Consider the following 17,765-nt stretch of genomic DNA (forward strand, 5'->3'; position numbering starts at 1 on the left):
TACAAAAAAAATGTATGTAACTAAACTATGATGGGAAACCTTTGACTTCTTTCTTTTATATAAACTTTTGATTTGGTACCATAGAACTATGTAGAATAAATGTACATTGCAACATGTCAACTCTTTCAACTCCAAGCAAAATTATATTTCCAAGCATAAAGTAATTTATGAATGAAAAAAGGAGTTCTTAATTAAGAAATAAACTGATTTGCTGAGCGCAGCTGGATACACCCTCAGAGGTCCAACCCTGAACAGTTGGGACAAAAATGGACTCAATATTCAAGCTTGATACAGGTCTGAATTTGGATTGTAATTAAATATTTGACATATTATAGTTTCTGAATAAATGTAGTCAATGAACTTGAAATCGGTTATATGAATTGAATTTATATTCAATTAAAGATTTCTTGCTGTTGTGCAATACACTGTGCTGTTGCGCAATACTTAATAAATCTGTTGCCAGACTATAAACAAATAAAGTTCAATTTCTTCTCAATGTCATATTTGAAATTTATGAAAATCAATAGGGAGATTACATCAATAGCTATAAATAATTCACCAAAGTTTCATGTGAACTGCTTAAAGCATTTTTGAGTTGTTGTCCAAAAACTGGAAAATCCCCCCTTTTTTAATGAATAAAACCCCACAACTCAGAAATGTAAAATCTAAAATTTATAAAATTCTAAAGGGAGCTTACGGATTGATAATTTAGTCTTATATGCAAGATTTTTTTATCAGTTGTTATTGGCTTTGAACTAGCTGTCAGTAACTGCGAGTACTCTCAGATCTGTACTTGGTGTCTTTTTGTTGTTTGGATGTACAACTACCCGACCACGTCCACTTGTATTTGTATTTATCCATCTGATGAGTTAAGCCTCTTTCAACTGATTTTTATAGTTCTTTCTTATATTGTACTGTTACACCACTGTCCCAGGTTAGGGGAGGGTTGGGATCCCGCTACCATGTTTAAGCCCGCCACATTCTGTATGTACATGTATGTGCCTGTCCCAAGTCAGGAGCCTGTAAAAGTGTAAATCAGTGGTTGTCGTTTGTTTATGTGTTGCATATTTGTTATATTCGTTCATTTTTTGTACATAAATTAGGCCGTTAGTTTTCTTGTTTGAATTGTTTTACATTGTCATTTCGGGGCCTTTTATAGCTGACTGTGCGGTATGGGCTTTGCTCATTGTTGAAGGCCGTACTGTGACCTATAGCTGTTAATTTCTGTGTCATTTGGTCTCTTGTGGAGAGTTGTCTCATTGGCAATCATACCACATCTTCTTTTTTATATTTACATCAACAGATATAAAAAATTCACCAAAGTCAAGGTGAGACAACAAAACACTGAATTTTTTTACAGGGTACGAGTTTTTCTCATTGTTGGAGATTGTACGGTGACAGTAACACCTGTAACTGCTTAAACCCATTTCTTATGCACTTTAGTTCGATAAACTCACTGAATATCATACCACATCTCCTTATTTTTATATGCATTACAATTTACATGTGCATGTAATTGTAAATATATATATATCAGAACAAAATTCATTGCGTCACTTTTATTTATGCATCCTTTGGCACAATACAAGTTCTAAAATGACACAACATAAAACAACTAAATGTTATTTCAGATGAAAGTTTTGTTTCAGTTCCATTCATAGGATTTATTAGAATTTTGTATGTTTTGCCAAGTCCAATAATTCGCTCTATGTGACATAGAGACATAGTTGACTAAACCACCAGGTGTCGAACATTCAAGAATTTTCAGTGTTTCTGTTTTTATTTGATGAAAAGGTTGCCTGAGCTCTAGGAGCTTTAGGTTTTATCACGGGATATTCTGTGCTGTCAATAATAATCCAAGTCGTAGGAAACTTTAATTTGAAGTTGGATGGTGAAAAATACCTGACTAAACCACTAGATGGCCAAGTGTTAGCCTCACACCACTGTTTAGACATAAAAACAATCCATGTATACACAATATTCTTAACACTAGATTCAATCTAGAATCTAGACAGTTCAAAGTTGGTTGTATCATGCCTCAATTTCATCAAAGTCATAAAAAAACTGATTTTCAACTGACACCCTATCAATTTGAAAATATATGTATCTCAAACAATGTGCTGCTGGACCAAGTGTGGTCAAAACAAATAAAAATTAAGTATACAACTCTAAACCGGTATAAAAATGCATGGCTGTGTCACGTGTCTTCATTTCAAAATTCTTTGCTGAAAACATAGGCATTGATGGTGTTTGCGTAATTCCATCTGTGAAGCTCAACATTAGCTCGGCAGTTGGTGGTGGACAGTCATAAATCCTTTCTGCAGTATGAATGACTTCTTCAGGAAAACCAACTTTACAATCAAAACTTTCCTCTAGATTTCTACTACAATATTCATCAAGTTTAGTTCTTTTGTTTTCACAGGAAACTGCCCTGATTTTTCTTTTTGCGGACGATTCAGTCTCTTTTTTGGTCCAGGAAAATAGGCTGGGAATGGCAGTAGACTTAAGTCTCTGTATGGTGGGTTTGCGCCCTGAAAAAGGTTATAAAACATTAGTTTTTTGATAATTAAATGAACTTCCGCAGTCTTCAAGATAAACTTTTAGATCTACAGGCCCGGAAGTAAATTTTTGGAAAAATTTAGTTAGATTCTGTTGGCCTGTAGATATGATTTTTACAGGCCCTAGAGCAATTTAACAAGCCTGGGCTGCTGGGCCTTTGGTTCAGTGTGAAGACTGGAAGACTTCCATTAGCAATGTATACTTTGTACTACCTGGCGAAATATTAACTAGATTTATTCATTACAATCTGGATAAAACTATGTTTGCCTGATTCAATGTATGTTATGTAAATCCAAAGGACAAACAATGAGAGACTTATGCAACAAACGTACATTGTTTGTACCTAAATAACTATAATATAGATGAGAGCATGTCATTGTTTTGTTCATTGTCATTGATATTTTTCAAGAAAGTCTATGAGGCATAGCTTATGCATTCCTGTCATTACTACATTAGCATAATTACTGCTAAAATAATTCTCAGTATGATATACCTCTTGTAAGAAATCATTATAATTGTAGCAATCACCAAAAAATCTCAAACAGATCACATTGAATCGTAATCCAAAAAATTATGACGTCTTGAATTACCCACCCCCTTTTATTCTAAAACGATAATTGCGGTTGTAAACAGACTTTGGTTTATTCGCATGGCGATTACATATATAACTATATATTTCACAAAGAAAATAGAGTTTTACCATGAATAGTTTCCTGCACGTAGTCTTTTTCAGTAAAACGTGCCTTGCAAACAACAGCTGATTGAGATGGACTCCACGATATCATCGTGTTCTCGTCCAATCTGCGTATGGGCAATGGCGTTGATCCAACTTTTCCTTCTTTTTAAGTCTTTTGGAAATGCATGCCCTCCTCTTAAATGACATCCAGGTACACAACAACAAGTACTTGGCATCGTTAATTAAAAATATAACTGAAATAGTTGCACTGTGCAGAAACCGGAAGTTGAGGAACAGGATCCGCTACCACGGCGCCACCTATTCAGGAACGATAATTTGCTACTTTATATAACTGCGAAATAACAATAACGTTAGACGGGTTCACGTGCATAAACAGAAATGCGCTTTAAATTGTATAATATAATTCATGTTCAGTCGACCTTTAATTATTATATCAACGACTGAAATGATTTATAAACATCTAGATTGCAGATAACACTCGAAATTAACCCGAGCTCTTTCCCACGGAATTCAAATAATTCTAGTTTGTCAATCGGTTGACTGCTTATAATGCAAAATACTAATATATCAAAAGTTTTTAAAACTAACAAAACACAATGATCGTTTCTCTATTTCCCAATGTAAATGAAATGAAACAAAAAACATTTTATATCGCAATAAGAAGAGGAGAGAATTCAACATTTCCGGATCTACTTGGAGCCTAATGACCCCCCACGTAGATAAGTTGGATATCGCGGAAGGAAGGATTAACCCGGCAACCAGAAAGGCATTAAAGCACTGCCTTTAAAAACGCTTGATTAATCCAATTGAAGAACCTTAAGTGAGCAAGCTGACATACTCTATGCCCCCTGCATAGAAAGGGCAAAAACTTATGATCACTTTATGGCATAGTGTTTTCTTTTTACTTTAAGATATGAGTCTTTCTTATTAGGATTTCATGCAGTTATATTGCGTTACACATATGTAAAACACGTTCTCATCTAAAATTAGAAATTCTCATTAACGGTCATTTGCCATAATTCGTACTCAAATAGGTCGAATTATCGCTAATAAGACAAGACTTGTGCAAAAACGAGAAAAATAAAAGAAAAACACGTTTTTCTTTTTATCAAGCACTTGAAACTCGTGAATCTGACATATTGAACACCTGGTGTATGCTGAACTGAATTGTAATAAATTAACTTGCATTTCTCAGGCCTGTATGCCAGCATACGAACCTGGTGTATGCTAAAGTCTACATTTGATTTATACATTATATTTCTCAGGTCTGTATGCCTGCATACGAACCTGGTGTATGCTAAAGTATACATTTAATTTATGTATACATTGTATTTCTCAGGTCTGTATGCCTGCATACGAAACTGGTGTATGCAGAACGGCAAATATTGAATCAAATGTTGTATTTCGCAGGTCTGTATGCTAGCATACGAACCTGGGTGTTTCCAAAAAATCCTTTACTTCAGTAGTTGTGTTTTAACGCTGATTTCGATTTTTTTTAAACTAAAAGCCTACCACTGACCTCTATATTTTCTCCCGATAGGTAAACAGAAAAGCGTTAATTTGCAAGGCAAACCGGTAAAGCGTTTACTGTTGTAAATCTAAAAATGAAAACCGATTCTCAAGTTCCACGACTATGATCACTTTATTGACATGACAGTTATCTGTTTTTTGCAAATTAAAATTACGGAAAAATGAGGCGATCATAATTTGTACAAGGTTCCAAGTTGTTGACAAAATTTTAAATGACGTCAGGGACCTTCTGACGTAAGGCGGAGGGAATTATAGACGGATAGCACTTGACTTACGCGAGTTACTTTTTACCAGTACACTTAATTAAAATAATAGCAATTGATTACAAAACAAAATGTTTTTTTTATACTTTGTATTGGTAAATGATAAAAAGTCAAAGAACAAATGGACTATTTATCTGCGTTGAATGACCTAATAACACCTTATGTCACGCACTCCTATATGACGTCATTTACAAATGTAAACAATGTGAATGATCAATGAAGGAGTTCCCGTCACGGAGAAGAAAATGGACAATTCATTGAAAAATACGCTCTATTATCTAAATTTTAATATACCAGAAGCAAAACAGAATGTCAGATACATTTACGGTAAGTAAACCTAGCTGTTTTTGTACATTTTCCACGAATTTCATAGAACACCCTCTTTTTTTAGAAGTGACTGACTGATTTAATCCGGCTTGAAAACTATAATACAAGATTATTGATTACGCTAAGTTTGTTTTCTCAAGAGGTTTGTTCACTTCAATCAATTTCATGCTAGACATCATGTGGCGAAATTTACTGCTGTTTTACTATCAAGCTACCCCCCCCCCCCCCATGAAAGTATTTAGAGAAAAAATGAATGGGAAATACGATTATGTGTACATCCATAGTGATGTCTCCTTGCATTAGTTACAATTTTAAGGATTTTAAGGGGTGCTTTGTGGGAAAAATTTAGTTGATTTATTGAGGGAAACAATACTGGAGCGGTCCATTTCTAAGGAAGTCAGTGCCCTCCCCAGCCCATCCCCCTTATGAAACTTCTGGATCTGCCACTGAGTTAAAGTCTCCCGGATTTAAAAAAAAATTGAAATTCAGCCCCTATAATGGCTATATATCCAGATTTTCAAAATGCATGGCCAATGCCCTTCAGTTAACCCATTCAGGTCTTATTCTAACAACTTTTAGGGAAACAAAAGTCCAAGGTAAAAGGGGGGGGGGGAGCGCTCACATGTTAAAACCGGCCACACTAGTCTTTATGTGCCTGTCCCAAGTCAGGAGCCTGTAGTTGAAGTTGTCATTGGTTCATGTATGTCGTATTTCTTTTCGTAAATTGTTTTGCTATAAATTATTGTTTCTTATTTTTCATGTTGCCATTGTTGGGTCCTTTTATCATCTGACTATACAGTATTGGTTTTTCTCATTGTTGAAGTCCGTACAGTTGCCTATACTTGCTTGCATCCACTTCATTTGGACTTTGGTGGATAGTTGTCTCATTTGCAATCATCCCACATCTCCTTATTTTTACAAGGAGGTTGTATGATGTGTCCTTGTTTTGGAAAACTGTACAGTACATTTGTCACATGATCACTGCAGCATTCTGTGATGTGTGTATGTAAGAAGCTGTTACTGTAACAGGGTAATATGAAAAGCTATCAACAAAATCGAAAGACAGACAGAAAATTTTAAAATTTAGTGAGCAATAAAAAACAAAAAAAGAAGTAATTCAAACAAATTAAACATACATTTATTGCGAAAGGATCAGAACAGCACATTTCAAGAGTGTTCAAATTGGAAAAATGAATGTTAATAAGGAAATGACATATTTCATTGATCTTCAATCAGATGCATGGCGACAAAAACACTTTCAAGGGAACGACTTCAATTCAACCACTAAGAACCCTTAGTTCATATAAATTCTAAAATCAGTAATTGTGATAATGTTAAAGTTGTGAAGTGTATAATATTCACACACATATATATGTATATAATATGTAGTTTCCATTTCTCGTTTCAGCATTTTTCAAACAGTGGCTATACCTTTCATGTAACTATTTATGTGTTGCTTATGAATTGAATTGTAACACTTCTTAGTGACTGGATAGGTTAAACCAATGCCTTCCTAGAAAACTACGACATCAATGAACAACACCTGACCTTTTGCTGTTCCTGCAAATAAAGTAAAATGGCTTCACTAGAAAAGGACGACACCTAGAACATGTAGAAAAAGCATCAATTCTTTGGCTTTCCTGATTGAAGGATTTATTTTTACAACTCCAGTGTATAATATGCCATTATAAACAATTTTTATCATAGTATAATGCTATAAATTCACTAATTTTCATATCTATTAGCTAATCCAGTTAGATATCGACTTATGATATGCAGTGAAGACAGATCATTGCAAATTGTTTACATTACCGATAATTAAAATACATGTATGCATGTTTGGCATACATCTTTGTAAAGCAAATTGTATACAGACATCCCCCTAAAAGCATTAAAAAAAACAACAAGAACTTTGGCATACACCATGTTGACAGGCAGAGATGCAAACACAATGACTTAAACACTTTGCTGTATCACTGTCTATTTAGTATGCATATTGCCAACTATATCAGATTTTAAGACAGTTTCGTTTTCTCTCCATCAATTTCTAACCAAGAGTTCCAAATGGTGAAGTTGAAATCATCCCTTCGTAAATTATACGGACGCCATCACGAGTTGGTTGACCGTTATGGAATAACCGTTTCACAGATGATATCGGATATGTTTCTTACGTCGTAACTACAATCCCCTTCCCTTTTCATGAATGTGACTTACCGAATTAGACTATTTACCAGGTTTGTAATAACATGAGCAACACGACGTATGCCACATGTGGAGCAGGATCTGCTTACCCTTCCGGAGCACCTGAGATCACCCCCAGTTTTTGGTGGGGTTCGTGTTGCTCAGACTTTAGTTTTCTATGTTGTATCTTGTGTACTATTAATATTTGTCTGTTTGTCTTTTTCTTGCCATGGTGTTGTCAGTTTATTTTCGATTTATGAGTTTGACTGTTCCTCTGGTATCTTTCGCCCCTCTTGACACAATGCTTGAAGTTACTAACTTAGAGCATGATGAAAAATAATAGTTTTACAATTTAAAATATGAATACATGTACAACATACAGCTGGTTAGAATGCAAACCATTCAGCTTGCTTAATATCCAATAAGTGCCACAAAATATGCAGAAATTTTAGACTGGAGGCAAACCCTACACAAATACACTAGCTCAATGAACACCAGCTTGGTTTGACAATACTAAAATGTATGTAAAACTATAATTTAATAGAACATAGGTGGGTATACAGGCAATCAAATCTTGTATCTATCCAAGTAAAAAAAAAATAAGTGTTCACCGTACACCAGTGTTGTATGCAAGAATACCGTGAACTGAAAATGTCAAACAAATATGCAAACTTTTATGTTCCAATGTGTATAGGACTATAGGTCGGTATGCCGACAATCAAACCTATGAATTCCATTTTTTACAAGAGTTTATTGAAAAGCGGGTTGATATACAGGAATAAACCCCTGAGTGTTGCAGTTAAGAATTGAGAGCTTTCTTTCAAATTCAAACGAAGTTGAAGGCTATACATAAGTAATTCCTTACATCGATGTAATTCGGCCTTTGACATGTTTAATGGAGATACATTTGTATGTCTCTTTCAAAATCATACACATCTCCTTATTTTCTATGGGGGGTTGGTTATGCAAACATAAGTAAATAAGAAATGTTACTACACAGTAAATGCTTAGCATTCAGGCAGACAGACTTGCCAATACAAACATGAATCCAGAATAAAATTTTTGGATTCCATGCAGGCATACAAGTACCTGGCAGAAAAATGCCAAAATAAATAATAATTTGAGTCTATATGCAGGCATACAGACCTGACAAATACTAATATACGCAGAAAGTGAGAGTTTAGCATACGCCAGGTCGGTATGCAGGCATACAGACTTGACAAATACTAGTTTACGCATACAGTGAGAGTTTGGCACACACCAAGTCAGTATGCTGGCATACAGACCTGACAAATTCTAGTATACATTTGTACACATAGAGTAAGAGTTAAGCATACACCAGGTCGGTATGCAGGCATACAGACCTGACAAATACTAGTATATGAATAGAGTGAGAGTTTAGCATACACCAGGTCGGTATGCTGGCATACCGACCTGACAAATTCTAGTATACACATAGAGCGAGGGTTTAGCATACACCAGGTCGGTATGCAGGCATACAGACCTGACAAATACAAGTAAGAGAAAAAAGACTGAATTTAGCATACTTTTCATTGAAACATCTGAAATAAAGATGGGCAAATGCTATGTTATGTATATATTTCAAAAATGGCATAAAAGTATAACAAAAATGCAGAATGAGTAATTTTTTAAGGTTTATTTGCTTCAACTATTTCCTGGGTGTTGAAATAGTTCATTCTAGCATCCTATGAAAAAGGTTTATGATAAAATGATGAAGTTTTGGATTCGCATTTACAAAAAAAGACCACAAATCTTGCAAAAAAATGACAGACAAATATAAATAATGCTATACAGTGACTTTTTAACGCGAAATATATCAATCACCCCAAAAGATGTAGCTTTTTCACACAAAAATCAGTTAAGTGGCATATGAGAATTTCTAATTTTAGATGAGAACGTGTTGTAACTATGACCTTAGATCTGGTGACAAAAAAGATCAATAGGGATCTTCATCTTATAATATGTTACCATATCTCAAAGTAAGGTTGCACAGTTATGGAATGAGCTGTCAAAATGACAGCAAACTGGGTTTTTCTTTATTTTGAAAGGTACTTTCATCCTATTTGACCTGCCACATTCTATGTCTATTTTCCAATCTATCAACAACAAGAACTTCTGGATGGCAAAAGTGAAAATCATCAATTTTGAACTTGACCCCATTTTTTCATCAGTTACAACATATTAAAAGTTGAAAAGCCAAAGTCAAGTGGTTCAAAAATAATTGCACTGAATTCGAAACAACATAAAGTGTCAATATTTAGAAGTAAAGTTATTCTATTTGATTTAGCATCTGGAAATCATTTTTCGGCATACATTTCAGTCTATTCTTTGAAACAATGACCTTGACCTTGGACCTAGTTACCTCAAAATGAATAGGGATCTTTCCCTTATTATATGTGACCATGTATTTAAGTATGGTTGCAATCCCTTATTAAGTAATTTATTTAACATCACAAAACAGCTTTTCTGCTTAAAATTCATATTTTTTTATTTACTTTGACCTAGATCTTAAATGTAGTGACCTCAAAATCCCAGAATCAATGGGTATCTTTCTCTTATAATATGTAACCATATATCCAAGTATGGTTGTACTCCTTTATGTAGTATTTAATTTACTATACAGAAACCCTTTCCTGTACACATTTCATGCTACTAGTATTTTAAGTAACTATGAACTAGACCTTGGACAGTGACCTCAAAATTAATAGGTCTTTCTCAAATTATATGTGACCACATATCAATGTATGGTTGCAATCAAATATAACTATTGGGGTAAGCATCTGGAAACAAAAATGACAAACAGGTCAAATACTATATATCCAGCACTACTTTTTAGCTAGGGGCATAAGCCCAAGACAGACATGTGCCTGACACTCCCTGCCACAGTATGGAAACATATCGGTGATTATTTTTAGTTCTTTTATAAATTTGGAGTCTAAAACTTGACATGACCCAAGAACAAATTACAACTTTACATACAGGATGGATATTTATAATTTAATTCTTAAACTCTATAATATATGTTATATTCATTGTTGTATCCTTTATGGTAATCACTAGATGTCTTTAGTATGTTATTGTCTTGCTGTCACATTGACATATATCACTACTGTAAATTCAGAAATTATTGCGTGCATTTATTATTGCGATTTTGTCATTTTAGACTAAAATGCGATTTTAATTTTTGCGATATTGAGAAAAATCCTGTTTAATTCATATAAAAAATTTCAAAATGCGAGTTTTAATTATTGCGATTATAACCCTGTCGCATTTTTCGCAATAATAAAAACATCGCAATAATTTCTGAATTTACAGTATCTCCTTTTATTCATATGTTAACCAACTTCGATATATTTTTTTCTCTATTTTGTGAGAAAAAAAAGTGTGTTTTGTAAAAATATCAATGTTCAATGTCTTTAGGTTGTTTTGGCCAGATACTGACCCTACAAAACTAGCTGGCTTGGGAAGTTGGGCAAGAACTCTAACCTTTATAACACAGGGTAGCACACTAATGTCTAGGAATAATAGGTTAATAAATGCTTCAAAACTAATATATAAATACAATAATAAGCTTTCAATTTTTTATTTTATGGAAATTGATTTTTATTATGACATGATAAATGGTATAACCATAAAATGATCATATACAACAAGCTTCATCTTAACCAAGACACTATATACAAACATTCTTACGACCATGATTTGAGACATTAATGGGACAACATATATTGCCTATACATTCTCAGGGTATTATATACAATCCATACTTTGGAATTTCCAAACTTTTTACGAAAATAGTGATGAAACCTTTCATAATTCCATCATATAATAACAAGTAACTAAAATAACCCCAAAAATGCTGATAATAACCGATAGAAATACTTGCAACAATCTTGATGTTTTGTATGAATATACCTTTGGTTGCTTGAGAAGTGAAAATATACCAAGAAATAATAAAATAAATATAAAATCACATGAAAAGTATCAAAATTATTGCACATTTATTATCATTTCCCCCAACTCTGAATGAGGTTTAAATTATGCTATTACTTAACAAAAAAAATACATGATAAGTTTTAAACAAAAATGATAAAGAAATAACATTAACAGAATGTATCTGCTCAGATCACTTTATATTATGGCATCAAAAGCAAATGTTAAAACTATCATGCAGTTTGATACTAATAGCAATTTTCACTATGAATGTTCCTATTTAAAATTTAACTTGTGTTTTTTTATCATAATATATTTGTATGAAATCAATATTTTTTTTATCATGAAAAACACTGCCATTTTCAGTTCCTTGGTTTATCCCAAAAATGAAAACATGTGGCATATGTATGGTCATTGGAATAATATATTGTAGTACTCTTACACTCATTAACCAAACATTCGTTACACACATACATATCTTTCCTTCAAATATTTCAGAAGAATTCTTTCAAAATGGGCGAAATCTGTGCAAAAAGGGGATGATAAAATTTAATGTCAAAAGCACCATCTTAATATCTACCATCTTGAAGCACTTTTTCTTACATACCAGTACATATCATTCATAAAGAAGCTTGCTTAATTATTCAAAATTTCAAACTGTATATTGGAGCAGGGAAGAACAATAAAGTTCATAAACAATATCGCAAATTCTAAGCTTATTTCAAAATCAATACTACCCAAGTGTATGACATTTTGATTTTCTAAACTTTTCTTTCTAAAATTCAGAAAGTCAAATTTTTCTTAAGAACTGTTTCAATGATTCAATCTGTATAACTTAGTTCAGATCTCATAAAAATATGAAATGTTTGTTTCAACATTATTACAAGTGAAAATAATTCAATAACAATATGGTTTTAAACAGACATATCAATTCTTCCTCAATAAATAACAATTAACAACAAACACATAACAAAACTAGTCTGCAGTCAATGGTAGATTGTTTTACTATTGGTTGGTTTTATTTGCCGCAGCAAATTTAAAACTTATTTTGATAGGTTCTATAGGAAGACCACACTGTTTTATTGCTGTTTAACACAGTTTCAGAAAATTATGCACTTTAAAAAAAACACAATGTAAGAAACTTCCTTGGAATTCTTCTTCATCTAGTTGTATGAAAAATACATACAATCAATTCTCGTTTGGCTAACTGAACATCACAAATCTGGATAGCAGACCGTAGTCATAGCAACCATGTATCACAGTCAGCAAAATAAATAAAACTTTGTTCAACAAAGTTTTGGCTACATATGAACTACAAAGTTTGTCTGATAATGGATTTCTGTTTGATCATGGCTTTCCAGATCCAATTTTAGTTGCCATAGATACTGTTTTTGGATCACATGACAATACTATAGTCCTCTGACTAGATAAAATCACCTTTTATACTTTCATCAAACCAATGCTCCCTGAAAATAAAAACAACATGAATTAAAATGTCATTTATTCAGACAAAATTGCAAGAACATTTTTTATTTGGTGATTGAACTGCAAAAACTGAAAGTTAAGACTTAGCTTGTGCAAGTCAGTAAGATGGCTTGTGGTCATACTAATTGACTTAAGAATATGAAAAAAATCAAATTCTTTACACAAATCCCTTCAGCATCATATTTTTAGGATACCGCATTGTTGTATTCTCAATACAAAATTGAATTTTTCTTTAAAGTAATGTAAAAGCAGCAAACTTGAAGGGGAGGTAAGTATAGTTCAGTATTTCCAAATAATATCCCATTTCAATTTTACAAAGTCTTATTAGATTTGTGAAAAAATAACTCCATGGAAAATATACAAGTGCTGGTCACAAAATAAATTACAACACACAGAACATCAGAGTGTAGTTTCTTTGAAGTATGTGTGATCATGAACTTTAAAAACGTGTGTACATATATTTCGAGCAATGTCTATTCAATTCAAACATAAAAGAAAGCCAGGAAAAGTCATTTACAAAAAGAGGTGAGGTATTGAGGTTGTAGTCCATTGCAAGAAGAAAATGTATGAGAAATTCTAAAAATATTTGTTTTGATAACCACCACATTCATGAATAGCCTTCAATGATCACCATGCATATTTGTGCATTCCGTGAGAACCATGTGTGTTTAAGTGAAAATTACCCTAACCTGGCGGTGCAGGTTTTTTGTAACATATAATTTTTTCTTTCACTTCAGCTAAAGCAAGTAAAGTTGAATTGAGAAGCAAAAGCACTAGCAGAGTGGAAAACACACAAGACACAGAGACTTACATCATATTTTATCCTCTGGGAAGGGGGCCGAATGTTGTGATGATGACGTTGGAGATGGAAAAGATGGTTTATGATAGGAGGGAAGATCTTCAACTACAAAAATAATTCAATCTTTAACTTTCAGAAATTAAAATGTTCTATTTAAAATACTGCTAAGCTGCACAGTTAAATTGACAGATACTGTACAGGTCCTATGCCATGTTGCCAAAAAAATAAGTTTTCAAATATACCATGGTTAATAGTTAATAATTTCATTGCATAAAATGACATGTACATTGCCCTATAAGGGATTGAGAATTTTTCTAACTACTTTGTACTTCTTTTACCCTCTAATTCCCAGGAGCTTGCAATTTAATTTTTCTTTAAATGTTTCCAAAAATTGGGTCTCCAATACAAAACTTTATATTGTTTTAAAAGAGGCTTAACATATCCATTTTGATTTTATCAATAGTTCAGCATTCAAAGGAGTATAATCAGTATCTTTCAAATGAAAAATATAAATGACTGCTAAAAAGAGGTATGGTAGAAGATGTTTATTAAATTAACTAACCAGTAGCAGGAAGATTTTGGGAAGGTACACCATTGGGTTGATCTTTTCTTTGCCATTTCCCTGAAATTACAGAACTTAATTTTAATTTTCCATGGAAAGGGAGATAACTTAAAAGCAAAACATTTTTTTTTAAATTGAAGCTAAAAAACATATTAGACAACATGGCACACACACTCTACCCAGTAATTAGTCTCAATCACTTGAACTATACAACTCTATAGAATATTTTCCACTGACATAATTTAAGTGGAGTTATTTCTCTTTGATTACCATGAAGAAGGGCAGACTGCTTGATTTTCTTATTTGACAAACAAAGTTTGAACATGTGGTTCAAGCAAGTCTGATAAAAGACCCTTACTATATCTAAGTGATACAAGGTTAAACAAGGGATAAACAAATTAAAAAAGATCTTAAAACAACTTTTTCTTAAGTTTAGGGGTTAATATTACAAGTTGAATTTGGTTGATTAATGAAGGTAATTGTGATTATTGTTCTACAACATGGCCGCAAAGGGAAACAACTCATGCTCAAATTATGTCAATGGAAAACTCTATTTCAGATAATTCTTTTGGTTTTTTATACTAGTATGCTTAATATGATTTGTTTAAATCAAACTTTCAAGATTTTTGTAACATGGGGTACATATCTATATTGCTGGTAATCTGCACTGAATGTTTGGGATTCCTAATGTAAACCATTGTTCAAAATGGCTCTATAATAATTACAAATGTGGGTTCATTTTATATACTAAGATCTTGTTATTTTTGTTGCAAGAACAAAATAGGGTATTTCTATAAAACAAAAATTATTCTAAAATTTTCATACCCTTATGTTTATGTAAAGAGCCTGATTTGGCACAGCGTTTTGGATTTTTTTTAGGTTTTAAATGCATATTTAATTTGGCCATTCAAGAGTTTTGAATCAAGCGTCACTGATGAGTCTTGTGTAGAGGAAACGCATGTCTGGCGTACAAAATTATCAGCCTGGTATCTTATATGAGTTTTTAGACTTCATTGATCTTCCCAAAAAGTGTTATCACATTATTTTGGTTTAAATACAATACCTTGTTCAATCAACTGTTTCTTTCGTTGTGACTTTGGGTATGGCCTGTGTACTACGGCACTAAAATTACTATCTGTACTGTAGGGACTAACTGGTCTAGCTGGTCGAGGGCGTCTATGACGTTTCACTGTAATAATGTATTTTATATTGAGTTTATAATGATTTTTTTGTAATTTCTTTGTTAGATAGTACATGTACTATACATATGTATTAGTAGTGCTATATTGATATATAGTATTTAGAATGCTTGAAAAAGAAGGAATTTGTATTTAAAAAAAAACAAAACATAAAAGTTCAAATAGTCAGTATGAGGCTTACACCAAGATTTTCACCTGTAATCAACAGGAAGTATTCAAGACTCATATAAATATATCTAGCCCGTTGATCACATTCGTAGTTCCAATCCAGTCCTTACTCATGACTTATTAACCTAATTTGATGCCAGATTTTACTTTCAGTTACTTGGCAGGTACAACATTTGAAGCAGTATCGGCTTACTCTTCTAGATGATCAGACTTAATTACTCAAGATTTTCAGTGGAGCTTAATTTGCGCAATCTGTAGTTTTCTGTGTAATATTTTGTTGTTTTTGTCATTCCACATTTTTCTAACTTGAGTTGCTTTAGCACCTGTAAACTTTTCACTCCTAATACCTTTATCTTACCTGGTTTACCAGTTTTAGGATCACAGACTGTTGTACCAACTACGGTCAGACCAGACAACTCGGCAGCCTTAGCTACAGCGCTGGCAAAGTCTGCCTCGGTCAGGAATGAAGCATCACTATCACTGGCAGCACTAGACCGATGACTGGAACAATCTGTATTGCTCTGATCTGTCACACTGGCCCACGATGCCATCATGGAACCTACAAATAATACATACAAGGTCTAAAAGACTGACAATAGCATAAAATAGCCCCTATCATAAAACTTGTAATTTTATGATAAAGTAAAAATAATTTCTTTAAAAAAAATATAAAAAAAGAAACAAAAAAAAATTAAATGTTTTTCGACATATATATTTTATCCCCACTAATAATCAAAGTTGTTTTCAGGTTAAAACCTTTCTGTGAGCCTCATATATATATACTGACTTTTTGAACTTTTATGATTTGTTTTTTCATTTATTCCTTCTTATTCTAGCATTCTAAAATATACAGTATATATAAATATAGCACTACTAATACATATGTCTAATACTATCTAACAACCATAGATATTCAACCTTATTCCAATAATATGTTAGTGTAAAACCACAACATTCCAACTCCATACAGCAAATAACAAAGCAATGGAACCAGCCATAAAGGTCAGGAGTTCATACAGGAATTATAAAAGGATAATTTTATGGACTTCCACCTTTTGGATTCAACTTGGTATTTTTGTTAACCACTTTTTTTCTCATTTGCTCAACTTTCTAAAATCTTAATTGTAAAATTTGTATCAGAAACCATTTACATAGGTTTATGATAAATACGGGTAGATGAAGAAGCCTTTATCTGATGTTCTTGTAACCAAGAGATTTAATTTTTTGTGATAGGGTATAAAGCTAAAGCATCTTCATACTAGATAAAGCCACGCCCCCAAACCAATCCTAAGGTTCAATGCCTGCAGGTATATATTATAAAAGCTTGCAGTGTGCTAAATCAAAAGCAGTAAGCGATTTGACATGTGACTGGTCACCTGACACGTTACTGCCTTCATCTTCGGGATTTTCATCACCACAGTCCTCCCCATCTTGAGGGGGATTAGACTCGGAATCAGACTCACCAACATAGTCTTGACCTGACATTGGTGAGTCACCATTTCTATGGTAACCCTCCACAGCTAGATTCATGTGGTGATGCCCTCCATCACTCAGTCTACATGGTCCTCTACAATGAAATATTAACAGGTTTATAACTCAGTCTACATGGTCCTCTACAATGAAATATTAACAGGTTTATAACTCAGTCTACATGGTCCTCTACAATGAAATATTAACAGGTTTATAACTCAGTCTACATGGTCCTCTACAATGAAATATTAACAGGTTTATAACTCAGTCTACATGGTCCTCTACAATGAAATATTAACAGGTTTATAACTCAGTCTACATGGTCCTCTACAATGAAATATTAACAGGTTTATAACTCAGTCTACATGGTCCTCTACAATGAAATATTAACAGGTTTATAACTCAGTCTACATGGTCCTCTACAATGAAATATTAACAGGTTTATAACTCAGTCTACATGGTCCTCTACAATGAAATATTAACAGGTTTATAACTCAGTCTACATGGTCCTCTACAATGAAATATTAACAGGTTTAGAAAATATATTTCTACAAATTAAAATTTGATTTGA

General features: G+C 33.0%; 1 protein-coding gene and 1 long non-coding RNA gene across 15 annotated transcripts in view; one reads left to right on the plus strand and one right to left on the minus strand.

The window, feature by feature from the left end:
• Window positions 1-4,625: 4,625 nt before the first annotated feature.
• LOC127700529 (uncharacterized) lies at window positions 4,626-7,240 on the plus strand. The gene is made up of 2 exons (XR_007981621.1): window positions 4,626-5,376; window positions 6,785-7,240. It is a non-coding gene; the product is annotated as an uncharacterized LOC127700529 (long non-coding RNA).
• Window positions 7,241-11,145: 3,905 nt separating this feature from the next.
• LOC127700530 (roundabout homolog 1-like) overlaps window positions 11,146-17,765 on the minus strand; it is a 99,648-nt gene continuing 93,028 nt past the window's right edge. For 3 of the 14 annotated variants that reach the window (XM_052204054.1, XM_052204053.1, XM_052204055.1), the window contains 6 exons: window positions 17,101-17,291; window positions 16,083-16,283; window positions 15,421-15,546; window positions 14,358-14,417; window positions 13,808-13,900; window positions 11,146-12,977 (listed from right to left, as the gene is read on the minus strand). In XM_052204054.1, coding sequence (XP_052060014.1) covers window positions 13,809-13,900; window positions 14,358-14,417; window positions 15,421-15,546; window positions 16,083-16,283; window positions 17,101-17,291 — 670 coding nt within the window. In that variant the 3' untranslated portion in view covers window positions 11,146-12,977; window position 13,808. The other 11 variants (XM_052204058.1, XM_052204056.1, XM_052204057.1 and 8 more) reach the window with 11 other exon arrangements.

The sequence above is a fragment of the Mytilus californianus genome, unplaced genomic scaffold (genome assembly GCF_021869535.1).
Source record: "Mytilus californianus isolate M0D057914Y unplaced genomic scaffold, xbMytCali1.0.p SCAF_5, whole genome shotgun sequence".
NCBI lineage: Eukaryota > Metazoa > Mollusca > Bivalvia > Mytilida > Mytilidae > Mytilus > Mytilus californianus.